Source organism: Hibiscus syriacus, unplaced genomic scaffold (assembly GCF_006381635.1).
Source record: "Hibiscus syriacus cultivar Baekdansim isolate YM2019G1 unplaced genomic scaffold, ASM638163v2 tig00111662_pilon, whole genome shotgun sequence".
Taxonomy (NCBI): Eukaryota; Viridiplantae; Streptophyta; class Magnoliopsida; order Malvales; family Malvaceae; genus Hibiscus; species Hibiscus syriacus.
In genome coordinates, this window is record NW_024063150.1 from 1,268,517 (window position 1) to 1,279,818 (window position 11,302).

Genomic DNA, 11,302 nt, shown 5'->3' on the forward strand with positions numbered 1-11,302 from the left:
AACCACTGAATTTTAATTTCTTACCTTTTTGGTCATCGACCCGATGTTTGGGTGTTACAAGACACTAGATCCTTTAAGCCCAATGTCAAGAGTTCAAGTCATAACGTTTGCAAATGGAGCAAATTACTTAAAAGAGTCATCCTTACCTCTGTAGTATCTGATCATATTAGTTGATTAATAAGTTTTTTTTTTGAGAATTTGACTAATATGTTAAATATCAATGAATATATGAAAAAATAATTGGAAATGGATAATGTCCCTCTAGTCTATTATTAGTTTCATCTGTGAATCTATCTAAACTCGGGTCGAATTAAATGACGAATAAAAAGATATAATCTTTCAATCAAACACGGGTTGATAAAAATTTGATTCAATATTATTCATGTGTTTTTGAGTTATTTGAGTTTATTTAAAATATTTATATTTATTTTTAATTGTATAATTGAGACTATATCCAAGTAGTTTAAAATTTATAATAAATGAGTATAGGTGGGATGGTAAAAAAATTTAATTAAAGATTTATTAATTTTGTTCTTTTTAAGATTGTTTGAATTGTATAAAAAATATCACTCGAATTGAGAACGAAATATCTTGAAAAACCCTGAAAATCTAATTTTCTCTCATTGGTGTGATGCTTATATCTTTTATTTTTCGTCTTTGTTGATCGACAGTGCACCAACTTTAATGTTGGTTGCCGACCGCTGATATTCTTTATTTTCTTTTTCTTTTATATATTGTATCTTTCTCTCTCTTTTTTTCTTTCTTTTTTTTCAATAAGTCTACATGTATTGCATGTTTTCATATTCCTTTATTACACATTTTCTTATGTTTTTTTACATGTTTTTCGGTTCTTTGGCCATTAATTTTTTCTAAGGGTTGATTTGACATCGCCACGACTGATCAAGATACCGCTTATCTGATATCTTGTGATTAGATTTGGACCTTCGGATTAGATTTGGATACCCGATTTGCATTTGTGGATAACTTTTCATGTCGCTCGAGTTTGATTTGCAGTTTGTTGATTGCCTTTCAATAGCTTGAACCCTTTTGTGGTTTGTTTGTCGATGCAATCAGATATGTTTGTATCTATCTTTGTTCGAACTTCTTAGTTAGATTTATTATTTCTTTGTATGGTCCTTATATGATTTTAAGTTACTAGTTTTGTTTCAAAGATTATAATAAATTTTATTATATGTGCTTAATTACTATTGTGATTATAAATTTTTATTGTGATTTAAGATATTTTTATTTTAATAAATTAGTTCCTTCTATAATTTTTTTTTGAATGAATTGTAAAATAAAAAGAATTATTATAAAATGCTTATATTTTAAAAATAAACATATTTCATTATTTTTAATTAAATTTTTTTCGATTGACTTATGGACTAATATGAACTGGAGAATGGAAAATTTTATTAAAATTTTTTTATTATTATAAAAAATTATAAAATGTGTTCCACTGGTCCCCTTGAACCTCGACTCCCCTCACTGATAGGCATGACTGGCTATAGCCAGTTGATAAAGGAGATAAAACAGGTTACTGCCGGTGGGGTTAGAAATTGATCGCGGTTGAAATGATATTCCCTCCGCCGTTTTGACTCACCCTCGGTTAAGACCACACACGCAGATAAAAGAAGAAGAAAAGCAGAGAGAAAAAGAGTTTCAGCTTTCTCTTTTTGGTGCGTAAGGGCTCCGATTTTTCAATCTCACGCTGTAAATCAACGAGTCTCGGTGCTGAATTGAGTTAAATGTAGGGTTTTCGTTTCGTCGGTGTAGTGTTCCTGAGGTGAAGAAGAGGCTTTCAGGATTTTGAGATGAGAGATTGACATACGAGAAAGTTTCAATTGAAAGAAATGGCGAATTCTGAGGTACTAATGAAAGGGAATTGTGTGAACGGCGGAGGAGGAGGACGAGAGAGCTTTTGTTCTGGTTTTAGTGAACCCAACGATGCTAGGAAATCCATGGAAGGGCAAAACGGTCATTCAACTCGTCCAGCTCCCGTTAGAGGTCTGTATAATTCTTCGATTCTTCCTTCTTTTCACATTCTCCTTACCGGCTTTCCCTTGTTTTGTTGTTGTTTATTTGGCTTTGTTTTGTGGGAACACATAGACCCCGAGACGGCGCTTTATACGGAGCTATGGCATGCGTGTGCCGGCCCTCTGGTTACCGTACCTCGCGAAGGAGATCGCGTTTTTTACTTTCCTCAGGCCACATAGAACAGGTTTTAGTTTCCCTTCCTTTTTTCTACCTTTCTTTTATTTCTTGAGGTGTTTTTTAATTTGCTTAAATCGTGATTTTGAGCTGAATCAGGTGGAGGCGTCTACTAATCAGGTAGCGGACCAACAGATGCCACTGTATAATCTTCCATCGAAGATCCTTTGTAGCGTGATTAACGTTCAGTTAAAGGTACCTTTTCTTTTACTGTGATTTATTTATTTGGCCGTTTGTTTTTTCTCCACTTTCTCTGGGTTTTCGTTTTGATAATGGAAGGGATAACTTGTTACTGTTAATTCTTTAGGCCGAACCTGATACGGATGAGGTGTTTGCTCAAGTGACTTTACTTCCTGAACCAAATGTAAGCTTCGTTCACCTCTTCTTCTTCTTTTTCTGCTCAAGTTGATGTGAAGTCGAATTTCTCAAGGTTTGGCTCCCTGCAGCAAGACGAGAGCACCTTGGAGAAGGAATCTCCTATTCCCCAACCACCGCGGTTCCACGTGCATTCCTTTTGCAAGACCTTAACTGCCTCAGATACAAGCACCCATGGTGGGTTTTCGGTGCTCAGACGTCATGCAGATGAATGTCTTCCTCCATTGGTTGTGTCTACCGACAGCAGATTTATAGTTCCTTTTCTCTATTGGTGAATTAGGTCGTGTTTCTCCTATTGGTTTTAACAGGACATGTCACGGCAACTCCTACCCAGGAGTTGGTTGCAAAGGATTTGCATGGCAAAGAGTGGCGATTCCGGCATATCTTCAGGGGTAATGTTTAAATCTAATTGTTTTTCCAGGCCTATACAAGTTTGATCAACGTGATCTTTTACTCTGTTCTGATTAAGCCATTTAGACTTGTGGTTTGATTAAAATGACAATGGAAATAACAGGTCAACCACGAAGACATTTGCTTCAAAGTGGATGGAGTGTTTTTGTTAGTTCCAAGAGGCTTGTTACGGGGGATGCATTTATATTTTTAAGGTTTGTCTACTTCTTCACACTGCTTTGAAATTTGGTATTTAGCTTTTTAAACTCATGCTTGAGCTTGAGAATAAATTAGTGGAAAAGTTGTTGTAGAGGTGAGAATGGAGAATTATGTGTTGGTGTACGACGGGCAATGAGGCAGCAGGGCAATGTCCTTCATCTGTAATATCAAGTCATAGCATGCATCTTGGTGTGCTGGCGACAGCCTGGCATGCCTACACAACAAGTACTATATTCACCGTGTATTACAAACCTAGGTATATAGATCGTCCTACCTTCTTGACATTCTTTGCCTTTTCCCCTAGCATGGTATGCCCTAACTTTCCAACTAGACCTGTTGGTGAGGAATTTTCAACTGTACCATTACCGATTGGTAGAAGAATTTGTGTATTAACGTTTTTCAAATTTCTATTGTAGGACAAGTCCAGCTGAGTTTATTGTTCCATTTGATCAGTACATGGAGTCAATGAAGAATAGTTACTCCATAGGGATGAGGTTCAAAATGAGGTTCGAAGGCGAAGAAGGTCCTGAGCAGAGGTATGGCCTGTATCTTCCTTTCACTGTTATCGCCTAATGGCAGCTTGGTTTTAAAAAGCGTAAAACGCCCTAAAGTGCCTAGGGTCCTAGACGCCGAAGCGCTAAGCGAAAGCGCTTGCTTTATGCACACGAAGAGCCAAAAAGGCCAAAATTCACAAAAAAATATAGAATATTTATAAATTATCTAATAAATACTTAAATATCAAAGTGTCAATGCATATATTCAAAACTTATAAGTACTTAAACACCAAAATATAATTCTCAATTTACTTATAAGTTATAAACACTTAAATACTTATATACCATTAACCATACGACTATACGAGCATATTAATCTCAAAAGATGGCCTTCACCAAAAGTAGTCTAAAGTGAGATGAACAAAAGTATTTTTCTAAACCCTCAATTCCTTATAACTAAAAATCCTCTAAATCGTCATCGTCATCGTCATCAACTCGGACGGAGATTTTCCTTTATCATTTTTCTATGGTCCGGCTCCATCATTCACTACTTTTGATGCTTTAGTTAGATAACTAGGCTCATATGCACCGTAAGCGTTAGCAACATCACTCCATGTCAAATCCTCACCAACAAACACCGCCTCATCATCATCTTCATCATCTTCCATTCTTCCCATCAACCACTCATTGCTCTCATCAATATCTTGCAAAAGAATGGGATCGGTGCCTGATAATCTAATAGCCCGCTAAACCCTAAACAAGCCCAAAAATCGTATCTGCTAAAGCCCATAATCGTATCTTCTAAACTCGCGATTAAGCGCCGATTAGCGCTTTGCTAAAAGCGCTGCAAAAACGCCGATTGCTACTGCTTAATGAATTCGTAGTGCTTTTGCTATGCTGAAGCGCCAGGGGCCTCGCTCGAGTCGCTTAGCGCTTTAATCGTGCTTAAGCGTCGCTTTTTTAAACTAAGAATGGCAGCAAGTTCAAATTGATTTTCAAGCAAGCTGAGATTGTGGTTTTTGAATTTTTTTTTGTTGTTGTTGCAGGTATACTGGAACAATAGTTGGAATTGAAGATGCTGATCCCACGAGGTGGAAGGATTCCAAATGGAGATGCCTCAAGGTAGATTTTAACTTGAGCAAACATTTGATAATTTGTTTTTACAATACTGAAACAAATTGTAGAATATCTCAAGTTATGCTTATGTTGACATGAGGTTCTAATGTCCCTAATAGGTTCGATGGGATGAGGCTTCTACCATACCTCGCCCTGAGAGTTTCTCCTTGGAAAATTGAACCTACTTTGGCCTCCTGTACTGACCCCCTTCCAATGCCCAGGCCAAAAAGGCCTCGATCTAATGCAGTCCCTTCGTCCCCTGATTCTTCTGTGCTGACAAGGGAAGGTAGGTCTTGTCATGCAACGTGGTTTATTATTTTTCAAGTAACAGCTCTTCTGGTATGGTTTATTAAATTAAGTTAATTTTCTAGGTTCATCCAAAGTTACTGTAGACCCTTCACCAACTAGTGAGTTTTCAAGGGTCTTGCAAGGTCAAAAATTCTCGACCTTGAGAGGCAACTTTGCTGAGAGTAACGAGTCTGACACCGCCGAAAAGTCAGTGATGTGGCAACCTTCAGTAGATGATGAGAAGAATGATGTGGTTTCCGCTTCAAGAAGATTTGGGTCAGATAATTGGATGTCATCTGGGAGGCATGAACCACCGTACACAGATTTGCTCTCAGGTTTTAGGTCAAATGTTGATTACCCCTTGGGTATTGTACATCTTTGGTTGATCAAACTTTATTAGGCTGTTATCCTATGAGAAAACAATTACTTGATCAAGAAGGGAAGCTTGGATCTTGGTCCCAAATGTCTTCTGGTGTCTCACTCAAGATGGTTGACACTACTACTAAGCTTCCTATGCAATGTTCTGATGTGCCTTATCAAGCTCGAGGAAATGGCAGATTTGGTGGTTTTGGCGAGTATCCTATACTCCAAGGTAATAGGATCGAGCACCCACATGGAAACTTGTTGATGCCTCCCCCAACATCATCTAATTATGAGAATCCTGTCCAATCGAGGGATTTAATGCCCAAAGCTTCATCGGGTCAAGATCATGATAACGGAAAATCTAGAGAAGGAAGTTGTAAGCTCTTTGGTATTCCTCTCATTAGTAATGTTGCATCTGAGCCCCTAGTCTCACCTTAATACGTCGAATAAGGCAGCAGATCAAGTGGAAACTGCACCAAACCATGTTCAGACATTTGCATCTGATCGAAAGTCCGAACAGTCAAAGATCTCTCAGTTGGCTGAGAATCCATCTACTTTTGGTGAATCAGAGAAAGCATTTCATCTGAGTCAACCTCATACAAGGGAGGTTGAAAGCAAATCTCCAAACGCCTCAGCTCGGAGTTGCACTAAGGTTCCGTTTCTCTCTCCTTGAAGATGTACATCTGCTCTTATTGTCTATTGCAATGATTATGTTGCTAAATGTGTATTTTCTTTTCAGGTTCTAATGCAAGGGACTGCTCTTGGTAGGTCTGTGGACCTTACAAAGTTCAACAACTATGATGAATTGATGGCTGAATTGGATCAATTATTTGAACTTGGAGGTGAACTATTGGCCTCTAAAAAGAACTGGCTCGTCGTATACACCGATGATGAGGGTGATATGATGCTTGTTGGAGATGATCCCTGGCAGTAGTATTGCTAACTAAATTATAATACGATTCCTGGCAGTAAGTATTGCTAACTAAATTCTATTACGTTTCTTGTTTCTTATATTTGATACCTAATTACTGCTTGTGACTAGGGAGTTTGTACCATGGTTCGTAAGGTAGGTATCTACACTAGGGAGGAGGTTCAGAAGATGAAGCCGGAGTCATTGAATTCAAAGGGTGACGACAATCCGGTTTCTAGCAAAGGATTAGATGCAAAAGAAGTGAAATGTCCCCTTCAACAGCTGGGGCAAAGAATTGTTAACCTTGGTTCTAATGCTTCCGGATAATATTATAGGTGTGTATAATTGCATTTAAGTAATGGATCTTGTTTTGATCAGGAAAGTGAAAACTGATCAGGTTGAATATACCATGTTATTAAATAAGAACATGCACCCCTTTAATTGTTTCAGCTTTTGGTGTAGGCATCAGGTTGAAAGTGTCTGGCAGCAAGCTTTTTCAGAAATCAGATCCGATATATGGAGGTGGTGGTATAATCTTTTGGACATGTGGTGGTATAATCTAATTTTGGACATGTGGTGGTGGTGGTAGTAGTGAATGGTGTCTGATTTATATATGTACACTTGAATTCAACTTTCAAGCATGGCTACATCGGCCTTGCATTTGCAGCCTCCCCTTTTGTAAAGATGTTTCACCCCCTTTCTCAACCTGGGAATGTAAGTAAATACACCATGTAATATCTTTCTTGTTCATATCTGCTAGTATATGATCTTTGTTTGATGTTTCCGACTGACATGACCACTCTTGTCCCCTATATTACAAGTTCTTAATGAGTTTTTCTGGCTACCGGATATACCGAGCTGTGGATCTTAGGTTCGAATAGAGCATTATTTCGGGTAGAAAATGTTTGAAACCAATTGTAACAGCTAATGACTGCTTGCTGGATGTCTATTGTCAAGTCCGGTGTTGCCCAGCGACAGCAAGACGTGCATGTTTACACCTTTTCCTTGTCTCACCCTTTCCATGTATCACACCTATGGCTTAATTTATCACTAAGAGTACTATTAGATTACTTTTAATTTTACAAATTCGTAATATTAAAAAAGATGTTATAAAAAAATTTGGAAAATTTTCCATTTTTTTTTTTTGGATTTTCTTAAATAGAAAAACAAAGTGACTTAAACCCGAAATGCTTCCATTTTAATAATTTAAAGTATGTGAACATATCTTTTAAGTCTGAAATGTTGCTAATGTTATTTATTTGATATAAATACGTAACAAAATGTGATTATTTAATAGGTGTAGAAGTTAAAAAAAAATGTTGTACATTATGAAAGGTTCGTATTATAATAAGTTTATACATAATTGATTCAGATTATTTATTGTGAAGTAAAGGTGAGAAGGCTAAAGGTGGGGTTTTGTTTCCCTTTTGTAGAAGAAAGAGGGCCAAGTTGTTGAGAGAGTGGGCTTGGAGGTGATAAACGAGAGCCTTTCAATGGGTCTCATCATTTAGGGTAAACTATATTAAATATCATTTGATTTTAATATTAATTCAATTATGTTATTAGGTTGTTAATTCAAAAGTGACTATAAATAACTAACAATAAATAAATCTTAAAAGAACAAAGAATTCTCTCTTAAGATGAACATCATTAGTGCCCAAGAAGATCAAAGAGCCACAAAGAAAGTAAAGAATCGGGAATTAACAATTGAAGATGATGAAACAATTCAACAAACGGAGAATATGCAGACTGAAGATTATTCCCAAGAAGAAGGAGTTGTGATCAAAGGACATCTCAAGAGTCCTGAGAAAATCTCTTATGCTGCCATGGCTGCCAGGGGATCGATTCTAAACAAGAATTCCCCAGTCAAGATGCCTGAAGAAGAGATAGTATTCCATGAAGGAGATATCACCATGGACAGCTCTGGAGAATTTTCTATAATAAGCTTCTCAAAGCGAATCCATGATCTGATTGATCGAAACATGAAACAAGTTATTATCACTAGACTGTTGGGAAAAAAGATTGGATATAAAGCGTTGTTAAACAGGATCCAGGCGTTATGGATGTCGATAGGCAACTTCAACTTAATAGATCTTGATAATGACTACTATTTAGTGAAGTTTGAAAATATGGAAGACTATAATAGAGTTCTCACTTATGGCCCTTGGATGATATATGGAAATTACCTGACTGTTCAACCATGGTCGAGGAACTTTACCACATCTGAAAAGCATCATTCACAAGTTATCGCCTGGCTGCGACTACCTGGACTACCTTACTGGTATTACAATGCAGTGTTAATCAGAACAATTGCGAATACGATTGGAATGGTTATCAAAATTGATTATAATACTAAAGTTGGAGAGAGGGGAAATTTGCAAGAATTGCAGTTGTTATCGATATGAACAAACCTCTTATTCCATGCGTGGGAATTGATGACTTCATTCAAAAGATTGAATATGAAGGTCTGCAACAAATCTGCTTCAATTGTGGTACCTATGGACATGCAAAAGAAGTCTGTCAAACCAACCAAGAAGAAAAGCAGGTGGATATCTCCAACACTAGCAATGCTATTGAAGAACAAGCCAATGTTGAAATAAGTAAAGAAAATCCCTTTGGTCCTTGGATGGTTGTTCAATCAAGAGGAAGAAACAGTAGAGTTCAAAGAACTCGAAATAGAAACAAAGAGGTTGAAGGATCATCAAGACAAGGATCAAGGTTTGCCCCTCTTCATGAAGAACAATTAGAGGAAGATTCCAGAGAAAGCAATAAAACTTACCAGCATCAAAGGAAGGAAAATGGTATTCAAACACCTGCTACAAAAACAAACATTTCAACAGATCAGATGAAGAACATAATGAGAGGTAGAGAAATAATGAGAAACAAAAACACATTACCTCAAACTGATAATACAGACAAGACCCAGGGAAAAAGTACTCACAATATCCTTGAAACTGAAGATAAATTATTTGAGGTCCCTATTACTGACAGTGAAATGACAGCGAGTAAAGACAATACTAAGGAGGTGAACTTAGGAGGGATCCAGGTCATGGTGAATAAAAATGCCCAAATCAGTGAACACATGGTAACAGTGGGAGATGAAATACATACATCAATTACCATTCATGAAAATGACAATCATAATCTCACTTCTAGATGGAACTCCAATAAAAAATCAAAACAAGTTTCCAACATTACCAAAAAAGGCCTTAAAATTAGAAAATCTAAACCTACTATCAGTCCTAACGTTCAGTTACTTTCGGAATGGTTCTAAGAAAATACCATGAATCTCGATAACTTGGCACCTCCTGATAATAGCACTTTTACAACCAATCAAGTTCAAACAATAGAGCAAATTGATCTGGAACAGAGTCAAGAAGGAGAACAGAAGGAAAAAGAGTTGTCACAAAGCACCTACCCATTACCTCAATAGTTATGAAGATTCTTTTTTGGAATACTCAAGGGGTTGTTAAACCCTCTTTTAGAAGATGTTTCAAAGACTGTGTGATTGTTCACAAACCCAAGATCATTGCCATGATGGAAACTCACACAAGTGGCAAGAGAGTTGACAGAATTATCAACAATATGGGATACATTAACTCTTTCAGAATCGAAGCTCAGGGTCACAGTGGAGGCATATGGATACTTTGGGATAATTTGGTAAAGGTTAAAATTTTAAGTATTTCCAAACAGTATGTCCATGCACCTATTAAGGATAGTAGCAGCAACTGCTGGAACTATTTTACAACAATTTATGCTAGCCCCAACCCCAACATTCGATGTAAACTATGTGATCTCCTAGAAAAGCTCAAACCTTGCAATAATGAACCTTGGATCCTAGGAGGAGACTTTAATTGTATCCTGAAACCTGATGAGAGAATTGGTGGTAGCAATCGTTTCAGAGGAGGGAGTAAATACTTCCAAGACTTCATATTCAACAAATATTTGATTGATGTTAAGTACCAGGGTGATGAATTTACTTGGAGACGTGGCAACCTATGGCAAAGACTAGATAGATGCATTATGAACATAAAATGGTTAGAATTATACCCAGATACTAGAGTTCACCACCTTGACCGAACGGGATCATATCATTGCCTTATTCTTTTGCATACTATAAACAGCCCCAAAGGGAATAAAAAGAAACAGTTCAGATTCCTGGCAGATTGGATGGAGCACCCAGACTTTGAGCAGTTTATTAAAAAAGAATGGGTTAAACATGATAACTTTATGGAAAGCCTCACACATATCAAGGAAAGCATCAAGGTTTGGAATAGTGAAGTTTTTGGTAATATCAACCAGAAGAAGAAAAAATTAGTTACTAGGCTAAAAGGTATTAATAAAGCTCTTCGTTGTTATAACTCTACCAGACTGACTACTCTTGAAGCTGAGCTCAAGATTGAGCTAGAAACAATCCTAAGACAAGAAGATCTTCTTTGGGCTCAAAGGGCGAGATGCAAATGGATTACCCACGGAGACAAAAATACCAAGTACTTCCACTCATGTGCAATTACTAAGGGCATGAAAAACTTATAACTGCCCTCAAAACAGAATCTGATGATTGGTGTGAGGACCAAGAAAAGCTTAAAAGCCATGTGAAGAAATTCTACGAGGATCTTTTCACTAAGGACCCTTTAGTGAGGCAATCTCTTGAGAATAATAGACATTTTTCCTAATTTGACTCATGAGCAGTGGAGCTGGCTGGATAAACATTTCGATAATATTGAGATTAAAGATGTACTATTCAGTATGAGCCCCTAGAAGCTCCAAGAGTTGATGGGTTTCATGCTAACTTTTTTCAGAAAAATTAGGATACAGTTGGAGAAAAGGTTTGTTATCTAGTCAAACATTGCCTCAATGGTGGTCAGATTGAAGAAGCTTTAAATAAAATATGTTTGGTTTTAATCCCTAATGTAGATAACCCTGATAAAATTAC

General features: G+C 37.0%; 1 protein-coding gene and 1 pseudogene across 1 annotated transcript; both read left to right on the forward strand.

Moving 5' to 3' along the window:
• The first annotated feature begins 1,627 nt into the window (after window positions 1–1,627).
• Window positions 1,628–6,809, forward strand: LOC120167127 (annotated as a pseudogene).
• A 2,992-nt stretch (window positions 6,810–9,801) lies between these two features.
• LOC120167094 lies at window positions 9,802–10,902 on the forward strand. The gene has a single exon (XM_039176209.1). The coding sequence runs from the start codon at window positions 9,802–9,804 to the stop codon at window positions 10,900–10,902; it is 1,101 nt and encodes a 366-aa protein (XP_039032140.1).
• Window positions 10,903–11,302: the final 400 nt, after the last annotated feature.

Bases quoted from the DNA above. Each gene is read 5' to 3' on its own strand.
- LOC120167094 (XM_039176209.1), top strand. From the start codon at position 9,802: ATGAAGATTCTTTTTTGGAATACTCAAGGGGTTGTTAAACCCTCTTTT.